Source organism: Komagataella phaffii, chromosome 2, assembly GCF_000027005.1.
Source record: "Komagataella phaffii GS115 chromosome 2, complete sequence".
NCBI lineage: Eukaryota > Fungi > Ascomycota > Pichiomycetes > Pichiales > Pichiaceae > Komagataella > Komagataella phaffii.
Window position 1 is genome coordinate 1,803,622 of NC_012964.1, and position 23,483 is coordinate 1,827,104.

Genomic DNA, 23,483 nt, shown 5'->3' on the forward strand with positions numbered 1-23,483 from the left:
AATTAATATACATTGTTACATAAGGGTAATGCAAAGTCACTCCGGCTTATAAAATTTGGGGGCTACAAAAGGAAGTTTGGCAACATGAGCTTCTCTTTTTTTGTTCCTGATCTCAATCAATATTTTGGTCCCAGACTTTTGATGGGGCTTGTGGATAAAAGCTTGCCCAACATTCCCACCTAGAGTAGGACTTGGGGATCCAGAACATACAACTCCTATCTGCTTATCTGGTTCCTCGTATGAGTATATTTTGTTGCCCTCTCTTGGTGATGGACCTTTAGATTGGATACCAACACGCTTGAACGAGACAGATTTGGGGTTTTGAATCTGAGATAGAATCCTGTCTGAACCGTTGAACCCCGCAGTTTCTGGTGTCCTTCTTGATTTGGCGATCAACCAATTCAAAGATGACTCTACTGGCGTGGTTTGCTCGTTAAGTTCATGTCCATAAAGACACATTCCTGCCTCTAGTCTCAACGAGTCTCTTGCTGCCAACCCAATAGGTTTAATTTGCTCCAACTCCAGTAACGCCTTCGTGAACTCTAGACCCTCATGGTCAACAGGAATCGATAGCTCAAAACCATCTTCCCCAGTATATCCCGATCTAGCAATATGTATCGCATCATTTGTAAAGCCTTCCAACTTGGCAAATGCTGAATTACCAAAGTAGAGCTTAGTGAGGTCCAACTTGGTAAATTTTTGCAACGTTTCAGCGGCTTGAGGGCCTTGAATGGCTAGCAGAGTACCTTCAAAATTCTCATGACTAGCGTTCCCAAACTGACTGATTTCCTCCTTGATAAAAGCAGTATCTTTGTCTCTACACCCTGCGTTGGTGACAATGTAAAACTCGTTTTCATCGTGCTTAGTTATGATACAGTCATCTATGACACCTCCCTGATCATTCAGCAACACAGATAAGGTACTGGTAAAAGGTTCAAGTGCTTTGAGGTCACTGGGCGTGATCTTTTGAAGAAACTCTGCAGCAGAGTTACCCTTGACACGATGTTGCAACATATGCGATACATCAAAGATCCCTACTTTGGATCTAGTCCAATTGTGAGACTCAATGTGAGACTGTCCTTTATACAATACAGGCATTGCAAAACCGGCGTAAGGGACCAGCGTTGCGCCATGTTCAACATGGAGACTGTAGAGGGGAGTTTTGATAAGAGCTTCTACTCCCGTGCTGTATCTTCTACAAGATCTCATCATCATTTGTGGAAAAATTTCAATTGCAACTGGACAGGTTGGGCTTCAGCTTCATTTTATACACTTAACTGACTTAGATAACAGAGTCAACACTTTTTGACAGCCCTGACTTCGTCCGTTTCTGACTCTGTTGCCATCGCGGGGGTGGGGGAGAAAGGAACTTAATGCTTCTCCTTACGTAAGTGTCATGAGATCTAATACGTTATTTATGCTCTAAATATTCATGTAAGCTTTAATAGCCTCTTCAGTGTCAGCTACTAGCTTACGGTAGCGCATTTGTGACTCCGCTTGATCAAGGAAGACTTTGTACTTGGTGTTCAATAGCTTACGGTCAGGTTCATTAGGAGATGAAGGCATAATGACCTTTCCTACTCCACTCAGAGACTCCATGACTTTCCACAGACGATCTCCAGAACGTTCCTCGCCTAACTTCGATGGCTTAGAGCTTACTAGTGGCTTTTGACTTGTGCGCTGTTGAACGAAGTTAGTCTGAACATTGGCTTGGTTTTTGTTCTTGGTGCCAAAAGATAAAGTTTCTTCGTCTGACGAGGTGTTATCCTCAACCCCATCTTCGAAACCCAATTGCTTCGACTCATCCTCGATTGGTGTCATAAGAGGAAATGGGAAGCCACCAGGTGCACCGCTCAAGTTTGGAGCATTCATAGCTGAAATTGAGGTCATCGACGCTGTTGCGGTAGGTGCAGTATAAGGAGAGGGTGGCATTTCATGAGGAGGCTCTGAAACATTGGAACTGCTTCTAACTGTTCTCCCTGTCCTGCCTTTGTTCTGTGCCAAAATGGCGTCATCAGCTGCAACCGCACCTAACAGTGCTGATCCAAAAACTACCGATGCCTCAATATATCTTGGGATGATGATTGGAAGACCAGTACAATCTGCTAACAGTCTCATCAAGAGACCGTTACGACACTGTCCCCCTGAAAGGAAAATACAAGAAATATTGTGTCCTGACTTTTCCATCTTCTCCACAATTTGACGGGTCTGTTGTGCAATGAATTCACAAGCACCAAGATACTCTATAGCCAAAGAGTCTAAAGAAGTATCCATGGACTGGCCAATGATGGAGGCTTTCATATCAGGATCAGCCAATGGTGATCTGTTACCATGATAGTCACCGTAAAAAAATAAATCCTTTCCTAGGGCAAGAACTGAGCGTTCTTTCCTAGATCTTTTCAAATTCTCGAGTCTGTTGTTCAAAAAATCAAATCGAGACAGCCCAGAGGATTCCGAAGCTTTTCCTAACTCAGTGTAGGCAGGATGGGTCGTGAGAACATGGGCCAAAAGAGCGCCTGTGCATGACTGGCCACCTTCTGCAAGCCAGTAATCTTTAGCCATCACATCCCTATAAGGACCCCAAACACCATGCACAAAAATTGGATCCTTAGACATGACACAGTGACAAGTGGATGTACCTGCAACAGCAGCAAGACGGCCACAGGCTTTGTCAATACCAGAAAAATTATTGTCTTGTTCAACCAAATCTGGAAGCGGGATTTCAGTTTTTGCAGCGATTGTTCCAACCCACCCAGCGTAACAATCAATAACACCCGAAGCAACCCAACAAGCAGTTGTCAAGCCCAATTGCTCTGCAGCATCAGCACTGAGAGGTCCAACGGAGTCACCAGCACTTAGGTACTTTCCATTTTTTCCAGGGATACCTCCAAGTTTTTGGAAATCGTTTGCTGCTAACTCTGGAAGCTCTACCTGTGCGAGGAATTCCTTGGACCAGCCGTCTACTGAACCATCTACACCTTGAGGGACAAAACCTTGCTTGCAAGTAACTGAGCAATAAGACCTAGTTTCCGTGTTTGTAGCCTTGTGTGTTAAAAAGTCTGCCAAATCGTAAAACTTGCAACGTTCAAAAAGTGACTTTCCAGTTTCATCACGAGGAAGATGATGTTTGAGCCATTTCATCTTGGGGAGCTCCATCTCTATCGACATTTGACCACCAACATATTTCAAACATTTGTCACCAGTACGGTTGATGGCTTTGGTTTCTTCATGTGCCCTGTGGTCCATCCACATGATAATGTTCTGTTCTGATTCCGTGAAATCAGGACCAACAGCAATTGGTTCGTCAGTTTCTTCATCCAATACAACCAAAGAACAAGTCGCGTCAAACCCAATTCCCATGACAAGAGCAGGATCAATGTGGGACTGCGTCAGGGCAGTCTTTACACAGTAAGATACGGCTTCCCAAATCTCTGTGGAAGATTGATTGACATAATCTGCTTTAGGGGTATACTTGGAGATAGGCTTTTCTGCTAGCCCCAATATTGCACCGGCCTGATCGACTACTGCAGCCCTGGCAGATCCAGATCCAACGTCAACACCAACGTAATAGACCGGAGTGGCGAAGTTCTGGTGTAACTCGGAGATGTTGAGATGAAAATTTGGATTAGTGAAGGACCGGGACCGGGACGACTTTAAATTATTTTTCGACATTGTATCTAAAATAAAATGCTCTCTAGGGTTAGTGGAGAAGAAAGAGACTAGAATGGGAAATGGTTGCGATAAGAAGGCGATGCTAAAGGACGTGGAAGGGGCAAAAAAAACAAATTCCCTTGTGTTACTATTGGGTAAGCTAGTTTCTCTTTTTGCGCGGAGGAAATGGGAGGGGGAGAAGACGCAGAAGCATGAAATTTATTGTTTTGTAGTCAATCACTCTTCCCTTGGCTCACCATCCAGAATCGACTGGCAAAAGTCGAATTGCTCATTCTCTGCCACAGCCTTACGCAAATGTGCAGGTTGTATACGGCGTGATCCGCTCTCACGAGCCACCTCCAATGACTTGTCTACCAGTGAACATAAAAACAGTTCCAATGCTCTTCCCACCACCACTGGGGTGGCCTGGGCAACTTTTCCGATATCATCATCACTCTGCATCAATTTTTTTATCCTAGCAGAGGGGAAATGTGTTTTTATTCTGTTAAAAGTCTCTTCTAATTCCTGGGAGTCTTCTTCACTCATTCTTAGTGCTTAGTATATGAGAAACGTTTTTTTTTTTCTTTTCTAGCAGAAGAATAGAGGCAAAACGCGCGCAGAGTTTACTTCTATCTCTTTATATACACGGGCGCCGATAGTAGAGGGATGAGGACTGGGGCTTTCGAGTAGTCGATCGATCTGACTGGAAAAGCTTGAGTTACTGATTAGCCTAATCGCAATGCACATCAGCCATTCAGGTAAAGCTGTTCTACTCTGCTAAACAAGAAGGGAGAACAGAAGACATCTCATCTTTTGGAATTTCCACTGATCCTTCCCACCATAAAATCCTTGATTGGTCCCAGTGAATTCAAAACATCAACACCAAATGAACGGGCTGCAACCAATGGTGCAAAGTCTGTTGAGTAAATCTTGTGTATCTTGTCCATGACCCCCAGTAGAACGTGGTTCTGGGGCCATCTCTCGCTGAAGTAAGGCTCCAGCGCTAACGAATTACCAATGTCCAAGCCTCGAGATGTAGCTCGCTCCAATGCTCCAACTAAGGACTTAACGTCTTCTTGCCCCATGTTAAGACCTTGTCCTGCAAGAGGGTGTGTTGTATGTGCTGCATCCCCAACTAAAGCAACACGGTCTTCAACATAGGTGTCCGCATGGGAAAGCTTCAGCGGGAACCTGGCTCTAGACCCCGTCACTATTTCGGACACTTGAAGGGGGAAGTTCTCCTCATCTGCTGGTTTTAGTTTACCGGCAAAGAGGTTCAACCTCCATTGAATTTGCTCTAGCAGATCTGGTGATTTGGATTTGGCTAAATCGTAAATCATTGAGAGTTCCTCGGTTGAGAGTCGAGTTCCTGCGTTAACCATGGACAGGAACTCAGTTTCGTCTAAAGATAGCAACATTTCGGCTAATTCTGGAGTAGTTGACCACACCATTGAGGTATAGCCATTAGGAAGAGGGAGAAGAGCTAATGGGCCAGTAGGCAAAAACCTCTGCCATCCCGTAGGGAATCTGAACTCTGTATCAGCGAACTTGAAAGTAGCAACCACTCCCCAACGATTATAAGACCAACCACGGCTTTCAATGCCGGCAAAATGACGAACTGGGGAGTTATATCCATCACATCCCACAAGAAGACGACATGTAAGAGAGTCTCCATTTGAGAGTTTCAGAGTAGGCCATTGGGTGATGCTATCTTTGGCTATTGAGGTGACTTTGGTGTCCTCTTGAATGACCAGCTTGACTTCCTGTTGACTGTTAAGCTCATTCAATCTACTCAACAGACCTGCTTGAATGTTGGTGGTTTCCACCATTGTTGCTATATCCGGATGTTCAAAGTTCATACGAGCTCCACTTACCCCGTCGTAGGTTACAATATCATCATACGACTGAGTTCTTTCCTGGTTGAAATGGCTCCAAGCGCCTATAGAGTCCAAGAATCCAATTGTAGATGGTGTTAAACTCACGACCCTGTTCAGGTAGTTTGGGGGTGGCGTCTCAAGAAAACTGTTCAACGGTTCTATTATCTTTCCTCCTTCTACCAGATGAATCTTCAAATGCTTAGTGACTGGTGAATTCTTCAATGCAGTACCCAAAGTAAGTCCAGCTGGACCACCTCCAATAATAACGATATCTGCCACATTGCTTACACTTGTGGCAAACCGTCTAATTACCTGGAACATCTGGATATGGATCGAGGTAAGGGACTAACAGTGAGCTGATGAAGAAATTTGGCGACAGAAATACCAGGTCCCTGTTCGCGAAGGACTATATCTAATCCTCAATTGAGATGAACCCCAACTGAAAAAACTTAAGCCTTTGATTAGAAAAATAAACTTCTCTATCGGGATTTTTCTCACTTCCCGTCCAACTTCCAAGCTGTTTGCATTCAAATCTCTCTCCCTGTTAAAAAAGGCTTTTAATATTAGTCCGCGGTCGTTATCAGGAAGGATGATAAGCGGAACTTCCAAATCGCCAGATTTGGTCAAGATATCAAGACTGCATTTCAATGCACAGTTAACCAATGGAAACTTCTGGCACCAGACAAGCCTCCAGCCATTTACCTGTTCAGTTATTCTGAAAACAGACTTTTTCAAGGCTAGTGAGACAGACGATTTAAGGTATTCTCTTAACTATGCAACGATATCGAACAACATCTTGTCCGTGTTTCGAAATAGTGATGAAGTCTACGGATCAATTGAGTCAATAGCTCACAGAATCGCAGAGAGTGTGTTCAGTGATGAATCCAATGGACGGTCAGCTGAAATAAGTGTTTCGTCTGAAAAGTCTGAAATCCGTTGCGATTCGATTGATTTGAGCATTTCCAGGTATCGAAAGAACGATTCAACGAATGAGTTGATTGCCCCATCGCTGGACAAATTCACTTTCAAGGGACTAAATCTGTTTACAATAATTGGTGTCTACACTTTTGAAAGATACAATAAGCAATCAGTTGTCTTGAATTTGTCTGTACATTATAACACGAATAAAGATAAGTTGAAATTTTCACAGCTCACGGAAACCGTTTCTTCTTACGTTGAAAGCACACAGTTCAAGACAGTAGAGGCTCTAGCAGGAAATGTCGCTTCGTTAGTATTGCAAGAGTTTGAGTTCATCGAGGCTGCAGACGTGGAAGTTGTCAAACTTAATGCAATCATTTTTGCGGATGGTGTGGGGGTGGCAACCTCTAAGCTTCGCAATCAACTTCAACGCTCCAAAATTGTGGTGAATCCAACAAAGTCTGAGTTCAGTACGTTGCCAAATCTGAATAAAGAGACTTCTTTTGAAGGCCATCCAAACATCGAGAACCACCGTGTTTTTATCGCTTTTGGAACTAATGAGGGAGATTATCTGGAAAATATTGAGAAAACAATTATTGAGCTAGACAAGCGGGGTTGTAAAGTAGAGAAGACCTCCTCCTTATATGAATCAGCGCCCATGTACCACTTAGATCAGGCAAGGTTTCAGAATGGTGTTTTCCAAATTTCCACTAAATTATCACCTCGAGATCTTTTGAAAACTCTGAAAGAGATAGAGTATGGTGAGTTGAAGCGCGTAAAGCATTTTGATAATGGGCCAAGAACAATCGATTTGGATATTTTGTTGTACGATGATTTAATCCATGACGAACCTGACCTGAAGATTCCACATGTCTCACTGATTGAACGAAATTTTGTTCTTTATCCGTTGTGTGACCTGCTTCCTCCAACCGCCATCCACCCAGTTACCGCTGAACCTTTCCACCAGCATTTGAAAAAGCTCAGTGCCCATGACACTTCGATACAAGCAGACGATGGGCTGGTAAATATCATCCCTATACCCAGTATTCCTAATAGAAAAGCTGACATCAGAATTGACACGATAGGCAACAAACTTACAAAGTCCCTAGTGATGGCAGTTCTGAATGTAACTCCGGATTCGTTCAGTGATGGGGGTCTTCACAATACCAATGAATCAATTATATCTGTTTATGAGGAAATGGTGCATTCTGGCGTTGATATCATCGATATTGGAGGTGTTTCCACTAGACCTGGCGCAGCAGCTCCATCCGAAGAAGAGGAATTATCTCGAGTGATCCCAGCTATTCAATTGATTCGGAATCATGAGAAAGAAAACAATTTACAGCCACAGGTAATCAGTGTGGATACATTTCGGAGTCAAGTTGCACTTAAAAGTTTGGAGAGTGGTGCAAACATAGTGAATGACATAAGCGGAGGTAGATTTGACGAACAAATCTTTGACGTGGTAGCAAAATTTGGTGCTCCATATATGGTTGGGCACACAAGAGGAGAGAATATGACCGATATGCACACTCATACCAAATACAAGCATACTCAGAAGATCGGAGAAGTTGAATTTTGGCAAAGCAGTCCTTTAATTGATACGATTGGCAGAGAAATCGCAGAATCCATACAATTGGCCACAAGGAAGGGAGTGAAAAGGTGGCAGTTGATTGTAGACCCTGGGCTTGGATTTGCAAAGACTGTGGAACAGAATATTTCTCTGATTCGAAATTTACCCAATCTTGCCAAATACGGCGTTGAAGCAGATGGAGACTATCAATCTCTCCACAGAGTACCCTTTTTACTAGGACCTAGCCGAAAACGATTCATAGGCGTTATCACTGGAGAAGAGCTTCCAAGATCGGTAGGAACCTGCGCCGCAGTAATGAGTTGCATAGGATTTGGAGGACACTTGATTAGAGTTCACGATTTCAAGGCTGTCAAAGTTACGTGCGGGATGGCTGATGCTATTTACAAAGGGCTCATTCAAAGCTAAAATGTAAAGAGGAGATTCTTTCTCAGCAAAGGAAAAACAACCAAGTATTTAACTACTACGTACACAAACTCACAAAGATAAACATACCACGACTTAGTTGGCCTCAGCAGTTGGAGGGCAGTCACGGGAAATGTGACCCTGTTCACCACAGTTGTAACAGGCTTTTGTAGAACCTCCGGAGACGGTACAGTCCTTGGAGATATGACCTAGCTTTCCACAAGCGTAACATTTTGGAGAGCCAGCTTGACAGTCACGAGCAAAGTGGTTAGGTCCAGAACACTTGTAGCAAATGGTGGAAGAAGAGGCCACAGGGCCTGCAGAGGAAGCGGAAGAGGAATTTGGGCAGTGACGAGAGAAATGACCCAACTTACCACATGAGTAACACTTGGCAGCCTTCTTTGGCTGTTCACACTCGGATTGAACATGACCGGTTTCGTTACAGTTGTAACATTGTTTTGATGAAGTTTGCTTTGGCTCTGGACAGTCATTTGATTCGTGTCCTGGGGCTCTACAGTTGTAGCAAAGCTTTTGCTCTTGTTGGCAGTTTTCTGCAAGGTGCCCGACCTCACCACATTTGAAACACGTTCTTGGGAAAAATACAGCAGCCATCTTGTAAGGGGAAAAAAATTATTGGATGTCTTGTGAACAGAGGAGAAAGGGTGATCAATGCGATCATTATCTTTTTGTATGTGGAGGGAAGAAATTTTCACCGGGCGTTACCCTACGAACGGGGTGAGATCTTGAAAGAAAAATCTGATGACATAAGCTGTTGCATTTGTTCTGTGCGCTTATCAGGGCGTCAATTAAGTTGTCAGAAGGTTGGTAGCAGCTCCTGTTTCGAGAAGGCTATCAGTGTCTGACTCAGGCTCAGGAGGTGAATTTCCGGAGGAAGTCTCCTTAGTGTTGGAGCTGGCTGTCCAATCAGTGTTCTCATCCCAAGACGCGTGGCCCACAGGCTCGGTGTCCATGATGTATTTGCCATAGTCTGAGGTCCATTCCATAAGGTCATAAGCATCAGATAGGTCAGAAAGCTTCATTTCTTCTTTAATGTACCTGCTAATAACTTCTGGTGTTAAAGCGCAAGTGACGAACATGTCGACAGACCAAAACTGGATAACAGGGTTTGACTTTCCCAGTTCAGATAAAAGTGTTCGGTACTTGGATCGAATAAAGTCAGAGATGATGCCCGCCCGTTTCATCCCAAGATATCCCACTTCAAATTTGGTCATATCAATGTTTTCCAGGACATTTTTGGTTAGAACTCTGTTTTTGGATGACTTGGATACTTCATATGCTAATGAATAAAAGTATGATGGCTTGGATCCGTTTAGAATTGCAGGAACTATAGCCAGATGTGGCTCGATGGCATTTCGCAGTGCTTCATATGAAACAATAAGAGGGGAGAACTTTTTGGACGAATACTTCTGCATAACTGATTCCTTCGTTTGTGCTTTTTTGTTCGCTGTGTAGTTACCTGTATCGTTGAGCAACTTGAGGACGATTGGGGTTGGTTCTCTATCACTTTCCACAACGGGCTCTCTAGACTTTTCTATCCCTTGATACATATTTAGTTCTTTCTTGGGACTCTTGTTTGAGAGGTCTAAGTTGGTGTATTTTTTATTTGAAGAGTCCAAGTTTGAAAGGATACGATCTTCTGCTACTTCTTCGTCAGAAGAAGCATCGGGATCAGCTAGAGTTGGATTGACGGTAACATTGGAAGACCTGCTAGCAGCGACTTGCCGTATGTATGGTTTTCGAACCTTCGATTTCTTTTCTCCTGCTGGAGAGATAGCTGATTTTCGTCTATTCCATAACCTACTGTAAACTGGGCGACCAAATTGGTCCATTTGGCTGGACTTTTATACTTAACGGTTTCAGGCATGAAATGGATAGTAAGGGTTATTATAGAACCTTACACCAGATTGTTGTATTACGTAATATAACTCTTTAGAATGCTGGTTCGGCCCAAGTTTCATCACCGGATGTAAGAGGATGCAGATGTGCAGGTGAAATTGCCGAAGTTTGATGGATCCTCGGTTTCTCATACGATTTCACTTATATAGGACTGCCGAAAAAGGACATGTGTTGTAGTGAAACACTTTTTCATTATTGGCTTTGATCACAAAGGGCCACTCACCAGTTATCATCGAAAGGTAATGTGTTTTAGTTCCGAGGATGTTTGAAATTTCGGCGACTCACTTTAGCCTTTCCAGGTTTTCGGAACTGGAACCTGCTCCTCGGCTCCAAATTTATCCACCAAGTCAAATGAACACATTTCTGCTTGCTTCCTGCATCCATATGCTATTGTCTGCAGGCTGAACAATAACAAGGCTTAATAACCAAATAAGGTGGAGCAGCAGTTGCATTCGAAATATGGAATACTTCTTAATACCTGAAGTTCCCTTCTTTCCCTTCCTTCTTCTCCCGTCCACAGATAGATTTCATTTCGTTCAATGTCAGAAGTCGAAAAGTTTGAAGGCAGTGAAGAAGCCATTCAAAGGCTGGCTCGTACCTTGACCAACCAATCTTCATTGTCTTTTACTTCTCATCAAAGCTCAGAGAAAAGTGGTGCTTCGGATGTTATGCTATCCCGAGCTTCCACTAGAGTCTCCCAACTCACCGTTCCTGGAGAGTCTCCCTTTGACTTAGGTGATCCTAGACTAGATCCACAGTCCGACCAGTTTTCTGCCAAGTATTGGATAAAGAATCTGCAAAAGTTGCACCTAGGTGATACTGACTATTATAAACCGGCCTCTCTTGGAATTTTGTATCGGAACCTTCGCTGTGAAGGTGAAAATGTTGAAGCTGATTATCAGACGACTGTGTTCAACGTTATTCCCAAGTATTTGACAAAGTGGACTAGAAAAGTAGCAAGCAGCACCAAAAAGATTGATATTCTAAGTGGAATTGATGGTATGATATGTCACGGTGATCTGGTGGTTGTCCTGGGTAGGCCAGGTGCTGGATGCACAACCCTATTAAAGACAATTGCGTCACAAACATACGGTTTCAAAGTAAGTGATGACTCTCTCATAACTTATGACGGTCTTACTCCCCATGATATCAGGGGTACAAATAGAGGAGATGTCATTTATAATGCGGAGACAGAGATGCATTTTCCTCATTTGACAGTCTGGCAGACCTTACTGCTGGCTTCAAGGTTGAAGGTACCACAGAATCGTATTCCTGGAATTTCTAGAGAGCTTTATGCTGAGCACATCACTCAAGTTTACATGGAGATGTTTGGGGTTTCCCACACCAAGAATACCAAAGTTGGAGATTCATTTGTCAGAGGTGTTTCGGGTGGTGAGAGGAAAAGAGTTTCGATAGTTGAAGCTTGTCTATGCAATGCGAAATTGCAATGCTGGGACAATGCCACTAGAGGTCTGGATTCTGCTACTGCCTTGAATTTTGTTAAGTCTTTGAGATTATCTTGTGATACCCTTCAAACTACTTCTTTGGTTTCAATTTATCAGTCTTCTCAAGAGGCTTATGATCTGTTTGACAAGGTGATTCTGCTGTACGAGGGAAGACAGATTTTCTTTGGTCCCACAAATCGGGCTAAAAAGTTCTTCCAAGATATGGGATTCCATTGTCCTAAACGTCAGACAACTGCAGACTTTTTAACTTCTTTAACCAGCCCCAGCGAGAGAATTCCTAGGCAAGGTTGGGAAGGCAAAGTTCCTCAAACACCAGACGAATTTGAACAGCGATGGAAATCAAGTCCTGAATATGAGGCTTTGATGATGGAAATTGATAACTCTTTGGGAGACATTGAAAGAAACAAACAGCAGTACCTAGAAGACCTGCATAGTTCGCATGTTGCCCAACAATCAAATCATGTGAGACCTTCCTCTGCCTACACCGTTTCATATTCGATGCAGGTCAAATACGCAACCATTCGGTCATTTCAACGAATTCTCGGTAATATATCCCAGCAGCTAACAAATCTGGGAGGACATGTCATCATTGCCTTCGTTATTTCATCAATGTTCTACAATTTGGCCGCTACAACCGATAACTTCTACTTCCGGGGTTCATGTATTTTTTTTGGTACACTATTCAATTCGTTTTCTTCCGTTTTGGAAATTTTTGCTCTTTACGAATCCCGTCCCATTGTCGAAAAGCACAAACAGTACGGTTTATACCACCCTTCAGCAGATGCTATTGCTTCCATAATTTCTGAAGTGCCGATAAAAGTGCTCAATTGTGTCATTTTTAATGTGATCTTATATTTTATGGTACATTTAAGACGAGAGCCAGGCCCATTCTTCTTTTTCCTTTTAAACGGGTTCACGTCGACTTTTGTGATGTCTCATATTTATAGAACTATTGGAGCAATGACAAAATCACTGTCACAAGCAATGACACCAGCATCCGTGATATTGCTTGCTTTGTCGATGTATGCTGGTTTCATTGTTCCTAAGGCAAATATGTTAGGCTGGTCTAAGTGGATTAATTATATCAATCCTGTTGGTTACGCTTTTGAGGCGATAATGATTAACGAATTCCATGGCAGAAACTTTACCTGTGATTCCTTCATTCCAAGTGGAGGCGCTTATGACTTGTTACCCATAGAAAGTCGTTCTTGCTCAACAGTTGGCTCAGTTACAGGGGAGGCAACTGTTAGTGGAACTAGATACTTGAGGGAGGCATTTGATTTTCTTCACTCACATAAGTGGAGAAACTATGGAATTCAGGTTGGTTATGTTGTGTTTTTTTTCTTCACGTATATTTTACTGGTGGAAATCAATCCTTCTGCAAAGCAGAAAGGTGAAAGAACAATTTTTCAAAGATCTTTCATGAAACGTCCAAGGTTTGTTCACGAAAATGCAAAGGATATTGAAAATAATGCCAGTTCAGAGAAGGTTTCTACTTTAGGCGAGGAAAAGGATGCGAATGAAGTTGCAATACAAACTGGAGAGAGAATTTTTCATTGGCAAAACGTAACTTATACCATTCCGTACGAAGGAAAACGGAGAACTCTTTTGAGTAATGTTGATGGATGGGTTAAGCCTGGATCTTTAACCGCACTTATGGGCGTTTCCGGTGCAGGTAAGACAACACTGCTGGATGTATTGGCTGACCGAATAAGTTATGGTGTTATCACTGGTGATTTCTTCGTGAACGGACAGGTGAGGGATGCATCATTTCAAAGGTCCACTGGATATGTTCAACAACAGGACTTACATTTGGATACTTCAACTGTTAGAGAAGCTCTATTGTTCTCTGCATGTCTCCGACAATCTGAGTCAATTCCTTATAAGGAAAAAGCAGATTATGTTGAAGAGATCATAGATCTTTTAGAAATGAGATTATACGCTGACGCTGTAGTTGGTGTTCCGGGTGAAGGACTTAACGTCGAACAAAGGAAGAGACTAACAATTGGAGTTGAACTAGTTGCAAAGCCCGATCTTTTACTATTCCTGGACGAGCCCACCTCTGGTTTGGATTCTCAAACAGCTTGGTCAATTTGTCAATTGATGAAAAAACTGTCAAATAAGGGACAAGCCATTCTGTGTACTATTCACCAGCCATCGTCGTTACTGTTTCAAGAATTTGATCGTCTGCTTTTACTTCAAACTGGTGGTGAAACCGTTTACTTTGGGGACGTGGGGCCAAGATCTCAGACACTAATCCAGTATTTTGAGAAACATGGCGCATCCAAATGCCCAAAGGAAGCAAACCCTGCAGAGTGGATGTTGAAAGTAATTAGCGATCCTTCAAAGAATTATCATGATATTTGGGTCAATTCTGAAGAATATAGTTCGGTGAACGCTGAACTCGATAACATGAGAGAATCCCTAGCAAAGCTTCCATATGATAAAGACTCAAAAGAGTCCCAAAAATCATATGCCACGAGTCCAGTCAAACAATTCTACTATGTGATCCACAGGATTCTCCAGCAGTACTATAGAACACCCTCATACATCTGGAGTAAATTGATTCTATCTTCGGTTTCATGCCTGTTCAATGGATTCACTTTTTTCGACCCCAAAAATTCGATACAGGGACTTCAAAATCAAATGTTCTCCGTTTTCATGATGTGTGTCATGCTACCGGTCTTACTTGAGCAATACATCCCCCATTTTGTCAAGCAAAGAAACTTGTATGAAGCCAGAGAACGCCCTTCAAAAACTTTTTCATGGCCGATTTTCATTTTATCTCAGGTAGTTGCCGAGATCCCTTGGATGCTTGTTGCAGGAACGATTTCGTTCTTTTGCTGGTACTACCCCGCTGGCCTCTATAAAAATGCCGGCCATCTAGACCAAACGACGGAAAGGGGAGCGTTAGTTTGGCTGCTTGTCGTTGCCTATTTTGTCTACACTGCTACTATGGCCACAATGTGTATTGCAGGTATCTCGGTGGAAACAACAGCAGCAAACGTTGCGGTAGTTCTATTCTGTATGAGTCTAATGTTTGCTGGTGTTTTGAAACAGAAGGATGCACTTCCTGGATTTTGGAAGTTCATGTACTACGTTTCCCCATTCACATGGTTCATTCAAAGTATTCTGACCGCGGGTTTAGCCAATGCTCCTGTAGTGTGCTCAGCCACAGAAATGTTACAGTTCCCAGCTTATGGCAACCAGACTTGTGGAGAGTTCATGGCTCCTTATATGGCGGTCGCTGGCGGGTATCTCGCCAACTCTTCCACTCAAGATTGCGCATTTTGCCAAATGAACAATACGAACGTTTTCTTGGCTACCCTGGATGCTCACTACTCGCAAAGATGGAGGAATTGGGGTATTTTCGTTTGCTACGCGGCTATCAACACTGCAATTACCGTGTTTATTTACTGGCTTGTGAGAGTGCCAAAGGAGAATGATATAATACGAATCATTCATAACAGAGTCATTCACCGAATTCGTTCATTGCGAACAAAACCCAAAAAATCTTCAGAGCAGTAGATAAGTAATTATTAGTTGAAAGCTTTTCAAAAAGTTACAGTATACCGTATCTTGTCCGTAGAATGCATTTGGTATATTCGGCTATAAGCTAATCCCTCATTATTCACTTTTGAGACAGCTTTTTCAACGGAGATGTACCAGTCTCTCGCGCATACTGATGCAAACATCCCATCAATTTCTTTATAGTTAATTTCCCTCCCTGCCGTAGTCAACCTGTCTGACACCACGTATGTCAAAACCAAGATACCTCTCTGACAGTGAAAGGGCTCGTGTGCTGGAGTTCCAGGATATGATTCATTACTCGGCAAGGTACTCAGATGACCAATATGAATATAGACACGTAATTCTCCCCAAACAGATGCTCAAGGTGATTCCTCAAGATTATTTCAACTCGGAGACTGGTACTTTGAGAATCTTACTGGAAGAAGAGTGGCGTGGATTGGGTATTACCCAGAGTCTAGGCTGGTATCATTACGAGACACATGCTCCCGAGCCTCACATTTTATTGTTCAAGAGAGATTTGCAGTAGATCTTGGGTGATGAGAGAAGAAAATATGTGTGAGTTTGTTGCTTGGAGCAGTCTATCATGAAAAGCATTTTAGGTCTAATCGTGGGTCCTTTGGTTCACATTGCTATTGGCAATTGTGAGTTATCATAGTTGAATTTTAATGAATCAATCACGTTTCTTAGTTACGTTGTAGTTTTTTTTTTTTTCATCTTTAGTGGGAAGAAACGTTCCACGCCTATTTGATCATAGCTTCTAATTGACGACAGTATAATATGGGCCACGAACTCAGCATTGTCCTTATTATCCAAAGGCCTATCTTCTAGAGGTACTGGGAATCAAAGTGGGGCTGGCCGTTTCCCTAGTCTTTGATCCTCCGTCAAACGCGACTTCTTTTCGTCTTCGAAATCTTGTGAACTCCAGTTATCTAAAACTTGTCATGGTATGACACCTGAAGAGCATGCGAGATTAGAGACCTTGAACCAAATCACGGATTCTGTTTTTAAGCAATCAATCTCCAATGAAGAAAAGTTTCGGTCTTTGAAGTTAATTGTCTTTCAAGCTCTCCCTGCATACCAGTTCAAAGACATTACCGATTCGTACCTCAATAGTATACTTGTTAAAGTTTTAAAATGCTTAGACTTACTAGCTATTGAACTGTATTTGGAACTAATCGAGAACAAACTTTATGAAAAGATTATCGACGTGATCTTGCCCTTTCTGGATCTTCAGTATGTTCGGGTTGAGGTGGGCATTCAAGTCAAGGGGATAATAGTGACAATAATCAATCTATTTCATGAAAAAATACGAAGCCCTTTCCATTGTACTATGATTAAGGAATTCCTTTACAGAAATGTATTTGAGTTCAATTTGAGCTCTTTGTTTGCTCTTTTTACAAGTAACCAAGGTCTGATCACTGTTGACCATCCCATTCATGAAATTGTTCAGGATAACAATAAGAAGCTCAGCATACTGAGTTCATGTGTCACATTGATTCAGATTTTTTTAGAACCGAAGTACAGTGAAGTATTAGGCTTAGAAGACAAAGCATGGGAGCTGGAAAGTTCAATTCGAAAGGTCTTTTTCTGCCTGGATTCATTTTTAAACAGCTTTAAGCAACAAACTGAAAAACTAATAGATATGCCCGTAAACAAGTTCATTCATGTACTGGACTATTATACATCTATTTTATTTACGTCCTTGTTGAAATACTTCATCGAGGATTTGACATTTCCTTCTTCCAAGAGGTTCTTGCTGTTATCCAAAGCAAGGGAATATCTGCATGGAAATCATTTACAGCAGTTTCCAAAACTTCAAGCTAGTTTGGCCAACTGTTTATTGAAACTGCTATATCACTTGGTCGGCCAAGATGATGTTTTCGTGATGAAAAAATCATTGAACATCTCACCAGAGTGGCTCCTCAAGGCTGAATTGTCGTTGGATCCTCTTCTAGTCCATGTCTTAAATGTGTGTTCACTTGTTTTTGAGTACAAGTCTTCGGACTCTTTTTCTTTTACTAAAGATCATGTTCGAATCCTATCACAACCGACTACTGTTTCCATTCACCAGCTCAAGCTTCAAATTTTAACCTCTCTGATGGAAAGGAATACCAGCATAGATGTCAACAGAGAACTACTCCTTTGTAGAGACAATGAAATTGTCTCAGTAATGCCACCTTCTAATGATATATCTATGTTGTTAGATTCCGAAGTTTTATCAACCGACGAGCAAATGTCAGCTTGGCTAAGATTAGTTGTTTCAAATTGTAACCTCGCAACGCTTTCAGGTCTGGAGATGATTTATTTGATTCAGAGTCTGGGAAAAGCTGCATGTATCTCGGCTCATGATTTCAATTTTCCACTTGGACGGTGCAATAAATGTGACACTGTTCGGCGGGATTCTTCCCATCCAATAAAATATGTTTCATACTCCAGACCTTCCTCCAATTCCAATCACAATATTTCCACTATACTGAGCCTTCTCCATCAGCTACTGGAGCTTGACTCTGTTCGAAAGAGTGACGTTCACACATTGAATCTGCTCTTATCTCTTAGGAGAGTCTTTACCTCCTATCAGCCGCCGCCATTGACAAACAGCTGCGTTGTATGGAAGTTTATTTCGTCGGCAACGACGCACAACGTCAGAGAGATTAGACTGTTGGCTGTCACTTTACTTTCATTCTATTTCATAACTCCTCAAAACACACAATACAACAACACTTTTCTCAAAATTTCAACCTTTCTGGGCCAGATTACTCTTTCAGATTCAAATTCGTATTTGACTGAATCCACGGTACTGGCTTGGGCACAACTGGCACTTGTGTCAGGGGTTAATGAGCACCTATATGTGACTCTGATGAAATTGATAAACTATGTCGGATCACAATCCCAGATTCAATCAACATTGGCTATCCACTCACTAAAGACAATTGCATACATTCAAGAAAAAACTCCGTACCAACTATTGTATCCCTTTTTGCCAAAGTTTAGTGTTATTGTGGTGAAACAGCTCAAGTCTAGACCAATGTTGGTAGACAGTTTCACCAAACTTGTTTCACTTAGTTTACAGGCGTTCCTCAAGAGAACCCAAGAATACACAGTGCCTTATGTTTTGCAATCCTACAAACATGACATTATTGGAATAATGGCTCATGAATTGCAAACTTCAAAGCCGGAATTAATAGAGACTCATCTGCCACAGATACTAGGCTATTTGCTAACGATCAACGATCCGACCTTAGAAAGCGACAGAGTCAAAATTACTGCAATTTTGGGGAACATAAACGGTCACTACCGAAAAAAACCATTGAAAGACTTGCTCAAGATTAACTTTGACTATGAGTTTGCATGGGCAGTTCTTCAAAATTACTCCCCAGAATCACAGAACGAAAAAAGTGTCCGTAGAGCTTTGATTTTCATTGCAAGAACCACTTTGGCAAATAAGTCAGAGACGTTTAATTTTACGGAAGAGAAAATTTTGGAACTATTTTTTGACAAGACTATACTGGCTATAATGCAGTTGTTTTCTTTCACCATCAACAATCTAAAAGGTATACAGCCGGAGCAAAGTAGATTGCAAGCTCTCTATTCTATTAACTATTTGATAGAGCTAAGCGGTAGTGCTTTAGTGTCTTGTCTTCCTCAAATCAGGACGTCTTTACAGGTGTCCATTAGCAGCAAGCACCTACAGCTTGAGTCGCTGGAGTGTCTGAAAAAATTGATAGTTTTACTAAAGGATAAGGATCTCTATTTGATTTTGGATTTTGTTGTCTCACTCATTGTTTTGAAATACGATGAGTTAGACGATCAAAGCAAGAATGTTTGTCAAAGTATCATGGGCATCTTATACTCTCAAAAATTTGATTCTCTCAAAAAGGAACTTACTAACTATGTTTTTTCCCTGTCTTCAAATCAGCAATTTGTATCTACCGTTTTGAAAACTAGAATTGACCATCGTGCCCCTTCACTACAACTTCTGTCAGAGTTAGCAAAGAGGTGCAACAATGATAATAAATGGGTCGTTATGCTTGCTTTGGATAGCATTGAAAGCTTTTTAACAGTTTATGATAAGTCCTTCCATAGTGAAGTTGTTTATCGGAAAAAGTTTTCTGAGTTGGCTCCTCTACTTATTAAAACACTTTTGAATACGTCTTTCAAGTTTCGTTTCGAAGATAAAGGCATTGCTAGTAAGTGCGCAAAAGTGATTGCCAAGATCGGTCTGTTGGATATCCCACGTAGCAATCACATTTCCAAAAAGGATTCTTCACGTGTAATTCTAAGGTTTAACTTCTCAGACACCAGAGAAAGCATTCGCTTTGTTCGAACATTTATTGACATTATTTTGGTCAAGGCATTTTCTGCTTCTGGAAACCCATCAAGACAATTGTATCTTGCATACAGTATACAAGAGTATCTCAAGTTTATGGGCTTAGAGGAGGTGGACATAAGTTCTTTGGAGGAGAAGGTGGGAAAAACGAGTGAACCAGATGTTAAATTACAGCTTTGGAATGGATTTTCGGATATTTCAAAGGCAATAATAGCACCATTGCTTCATTCAAAATATACCCTACAGTTTCATTCTTATCATCCCAAGGAGTATCCGATTTTTTCTCTTCAAAAGACACATTCTCAATGGCTAACTGGTATCGTTGATGATCTCCTCAATAGAAGTCAAGGTAAGTCTGGAATATACCCTCATGCTCAACACATATTCTTTATCTGTACTTCAGCAGTGCGTGGCGGAGATCTTTCTGTTTGTGAGTTTATTCTGCCGTACATATGGTACAGCATCATAGCTTCAGGAGATGAAGAATTGGTCGAACTTTTGTTCTTAGAATCTTTTGCTATATTAGACACAAACATTGATGATCTAAGATTTGAAAATGCACGGGACTCGTTGAAAGCATGTTACCAAACTCTGTTTGATGTTTTTGACTATTGTCGGGAATGTGCTTGTGTTAACAAGCACGGGTTTAGTCCATCAAGTAGTAGCAACAGCAGAAGAAAATACAGACAAAGTAACTCACAGAGGTTAGAAGGTTTCTTATCTAGATTTCCACAAGAATTATTGGCCAAGAGATCAGCCCAATGTAAGTTTAATGAACGAGCTATCCTTCACTTGGAAGAAAGCTATAGAGCTAAGAAAATCCCAAAAGAAGAGTTTATTTCCACCATTCAGTCCATGTATGCTGAAATCGATGACATTGATGCATTAGACGGTGTATTAAGAAAGTATTCTACCGCAAGTCTTGATAATAAACTGGCCCAAGTTGGGTTCAGCGACAATTGGTCTGTAACGCTGGAAGCGTTTAAGACCTCCGCAGAGAATGAAATACTGCACTACGATAATAATTTTAAGAACAACACAAGATTACTCAAGACATTACTAGAACAGCATTATTATTCCTCAGCTTTGGAAAAACTCAGTGCCCTTATTTCTCAGATGGATTGGAAACCAAGCTCCATACCCACAGAATGGATATCAATTGGATTATTGGCTTCGGTGTTTTCAAGAAGTATTGAGGATACAAAAAGGTGGGTAGTTATTATAGAAAAGCACCCAGAAACTTCGGTTACCAATTCGTCTGAGCTGCTTTGTATTTATGAAACAGCAAAAGCCTTGATCAACCTACACGACAATAAAAAGGACGCAACTCTCAAGTCTATAGAGAGGGCTTTTGGATTTTACTCAATTCAGCTATGGAATGTAAACAGTCTGTCATTGATTCGAAAAAGGGACCTATTTACACAACTTCACTGTCTTGAAGAATTGCATCAAATTGCTAGCTCCACGAATAGAGACAACTTTGAACTGACCTCTACTGTTTTAGATTCAAAGATAGAACACGCGGGGCATAATTTTAGTGCTCTTTGGAGTATAATTAGTACAAGAAGAGTGGTAGAAGAAAATCATCCTAAGAGCTTTGTGAGAGATGATTTAAGAAAAACTTGGACTAAAAGTGCTAAGATTGCTAGGAAGTTTGGTCGTCTTGACCTAGCTATGAGCTCAATTGTCAATGTTATGTCCTCAAACGACCTAGATTCAAATCTAGAGTATTCTAAAATTCTTTGGGCTCAAGGCGAGCAGATTAATGCATTAAAGCTTGTGGACAAGATTCGAACAAGTGACATTCCAATGGCTAAAAGAACATCGGCTAAGATACAGTTGAAATATTCCAAATGGTTAGATCAATCAGCAAATGCAGGAGCTTCGTTAATTATAAATGAGTACAACGAAGCTATAAACTTGGATAACTCCTGGAATAAACCTCATTATCATCTTGCCAAGTTCTACAACAAGCTGTTGGAATCCAACTCGAACAGAATGATCTCCCTCAATTCTGAGATTGAGCAGTCTTCTAGGCACATTGACGGCTTTTATGAAGTCATGGTAGTGAAACACTACGTCAGCTCATTACTTGGAAGTCCTAAGTACGTATTTGAAGTACTTCCGAAGATGATCACAGTATGGTTGGATTTTGCCGCAACATATAAACAAAGAGTGATTCCTTCTGGCTTTAAACCTGAGACCATTCACAAAAAACTAGAGGAGAATCGTGCAACCATACATAAGTCAATCAGGTATGCATTAGCCAGTCTTCCAAGATACTATTGGTATATTGCATTGTCGCAGATGATCTCGAGGGTGTTACATGGAAATTCGTCGACAAAGAATCTATTGATTACTATAATTGCCGAAGTTGTCCGCTATTATCCTCAAAGGGCTATTTGGTCCGTATTTTCCGTTGTGAGTTCTATGGATAAGGAGAGATCAGTCGTTGGGTCGGAGATTGTTGAAAAAGTGAAAACGTCTAAATGCATTTTGACTGATGTTAGCAATTATGGTGAATTATTGGACCAATGTTGGGGTGTCATTGAAAAGTTCTACAATATTTGCAATTTGTACGTCAAAGCAGAAAGAAACTCCACGCTTAAGCTACTCACTGATTTTAAATTCCGCACTTTGTCTATTAATTGCAACCATTTGGTACTGCCGATCAAAACAAATTTTAATATTGTGCTCCCAAATTCGGGGTCTAATACCAACAAATCCAATTCCTCCTTCCCCGCAGAGAATACTGTCAAGTGCCATTTATTTGAGAATAATGTTTCCATTTTATCATCTTTACAGAAGCCGAGAAGGGTGTCAATATGGGGAGATGATGGAGTAAAATATTCGATTTTATGCAAAGCCAATGATGATTTGCGAAAGGATGCCAAGATGATGGAGTTTTCGAATGTCATTGATCGTTTATTGAGCAAAGACACTGAATCAGAAAAACGTAGCTTATCTGTCTTATCTTACGCTGTTGTGCCACTAAACGAGAAACTGGGACTTATTGAGTGGGTGAATGACTGTTCCACTATGAAGTCTGTTCTGTTTCAGTATTACCAGAGTAAAACGGATGGAGTAAACTTCACGTATCTGAAAAATATGCTGGCCCCTGAAAAACCACTAGAGGTGAAACTGCGGAATTTCGAAGAAGTGTCGAAAAAGTATCAACCCTATTTACGACATTGGTTCATGGAAGAGTTTCCAGATCCTGCTCAATGGTACCATGCTAGAAGCACTTTTACTAGATCGACAGCAGTAATGTCTATGATTGGATATCTAACTGGTCTAGGCGATAGACATGGAGACAATATTCTCATTTCGCATGCTACAGGTTCAGTTTTGCATGTTGATTTTGATTGTCTTTTTGGTAAGGGTGAAACACTACAAGTGCCAGAGCGTGTTCCCTTCAGGTTGACGCAAAACATGGTGGACGCGTTTGGTGTTACAGGCTGTGAAGGCTCATTTCGAAAGGGAAGTGAAGTAACTCTTGCATTGATGAGAAACCACGAGTCCCTTTTAATGAACACCCTGGAGACATTTTTGTACGACCCAATTTTGGATTGGGCAAGTGGGCAGAAAAACAAGAAGAACAAATCAATGATGTATAATGCAGGCCCTGAGGTTGCTATGGCAGTAATTCGAAGAAAAATTAGAGGAATACTGGATGCAGACTCTATGCCTTTGAGTGTAGCTGGGCAGGTAGAAGCTTTGATACTTGAGGCCACATCATCAGAAAATCTATGTCAAATGTTTGTTGGTTGGATGCCATTCTTATAAACTAGCATAAGGTA

At 41.5% G+C, this 23,483-nt stretch overlaps 10 protein-coding genes across 10 annotated transcripts; 4 read left to right on the forward strand and 6 right to left on the reverse strand.

The window, feature by feature from the left end:
* Positions 1-36: 36 nt before the first annotated feature.
* PAS_chr2-2_0492 (uncharacterized protein) lies at positions 37-1,215 on the reverse strand (the record flags this gene model as incomplete). The annotated part of the gene is made up of 1 exon (XM_002491836.1): positions 37-1,215. One exon carries the CDS (start codon positions 1,213-1,215, stop codon positions 37-39), a length of 1,179 nt encoding a protein of 392 aa, XP_002491881.1.
* Positions 1,216-1,422: 207 nt separating this feature from the next.
* On the reverse strand, positions 1,423-3,672 carry PAS_chr2-2_0305 (Putative kinase; the record flags this gene model as incomplete). The annotated part of the gene is made up of 1 exon (XM_002491837.1): positions 1,423-3,672. One exon carries the CDS (start codon positions 3,670-3,672, stop codon positions 1,423-1,425), a length of 2,250 nt encoding a protein of 749 aa, XP_002491882.1.
* A 216-nt stretch (positions 3,673-3,888) lies between these two features.
* On the reverse strand, positions 3,889-4,197 carry PAS_chr2-2_0304 (Subunit of a heterodimeric NC2 transcription regulator complex with Ncb2p; the record flags this gene model as incomplete). The annotated part of the gene is made up of 1 exon (XM_002491838.1): positions 3,889-4,197. One exon carries the CDS (start codon positions 4,195-4,197, stop codon positions 3,889-3,891), a length of 309 nt encoding a protein of 102 aa, XP_002491883.1.
* A 260-nt stretch (positions 4,198-4,457) lies between these two features.
* Positions 4,458-5,849, reverse strand: PAS_chr2-2_0303 (Putative flavin-dependent monooxygenase, involved in ubiquinone (Coenzyme Q) biosynthesis; the record flags this gene model as incomplete). The annotated part of the gene is made up of 1 exon (XM_002491839.1): positions 4,458-5,849. The coding sequence occupies one exon, from the start codon at positions 5,847-5,849 to the stop codon at positions 4,458-4,460; it is 1,392 nt and encodes a 463-aa protein (XP_002491884.1).
* Positions 5,850-6,117: 268 nt separating this feature from the next.
* On the forward strand, positions 6,118-8,445 carry PAS_chr2-2_0302 (Multifunctional enzyme of the folic acid biosynthesis pathway; the record flags this gene model as incomplete). The annotated part of the gene is made up of 1 exon (XM_002491840.1): positions 6,118-8,445. The coding sequence occupies one exon, from the start codon at positions 6,118-6,120 to the stop codon at positions 8,443-8,445; it is 2,328 nt and encodes a 775-aa protein (XP_002491885.1).
* A 93-nt stretch (positions 8,446-8,538) lies between these two features.
* PAS_chr2-2_0301 (uncharacterized protein) lies at positions 8,539-9,054 on the reverse strand (the record flags this gene model as incomplete). The annotated part of the gene is made up of 1 exon (XM_002491841.1): positions 8,539-9,054. The coding sequence occupies one exon, from the start codon at positions 9,052-9,054 to the stop codon at positions 8,539-8,541; it is 516 nt and encodes a 171-aa protein (XP_002491886.1).
* A 194-nt stretch (positions 9,055-9,248) lies between these two features.
* On the reverse strand, positions 9,249-10,292 carry PAS_chr2-2_0300 (Hypothetical protein; the record flags this gene model as incomplete). The annotated part of the gene is made up of 1 exon (XM_002491842.1): positions 9,249-10,292. The coding sequence occupies one exon, from the start codon at positions 10,290-10,292 to the stop codon at positions 9,249-9,251; it is 1,044 nt and encodes a 347-aa protein (XP_002491887.1).
* Positions 10,293-10,898: 606 nt separating this feature from the next.
* On the forward strand, positions 10,899-15,353 carry PAS_chr2-2_0299 (Plasma membrane ATP binding cassette (ABC) transporter; the record flags this gene model as incomplete). The annotated part of the gene is made up of 1 exon (XM_002491843.1): positions 10,899-15,353. One exon carries the CDS (start codon positions 10,899-10,901, stop codon positions 15,351-15,353), a length of 4,455 nt encoding a protein of 1,484 aa, XP_002491888.1.
* Positions 15,354-15,582: 229 nt separating this feature from the next.
* On the forward strand, positions 15,583-15,882 carry PAS_chr2-2_0298 (Cyclin-dependent protein kinase regulatory subunit and adaptor; the record flags this gene model as incomplete). Its single annotated transcript, XM_002491844.1, has 1 exon — positions 15,583-15,882. The coding sequence occupies one exon, from the start codon at positions 15,583-15,585 to the stop codon at positions 15,880-15,882; it is 300 nt and encodes a 99-aa protein (XP_002491889.1).
* Positions 15,883-16,302: 420 nt separating this feature from the next.
* Positions 16,303-23,469, forward strand: PAS_chr2-2_0297 (Genome integrity checkpoint protein and PI kinase superfamily member; the record flags this gene model as incomplete). Its single annotated transcript, XM_002491845.1, has 1 exon — positions 16,303-23,469. One exon carries the CDS (start codon positions 16,303-16,305, stop codon positions 23,467-23,469), a length of 7,167 nt encoding a protein of 2,388 aa, XP_002491890.1.
* Positions 23,470-23,483: the final 14 nt, after the last annotated feature.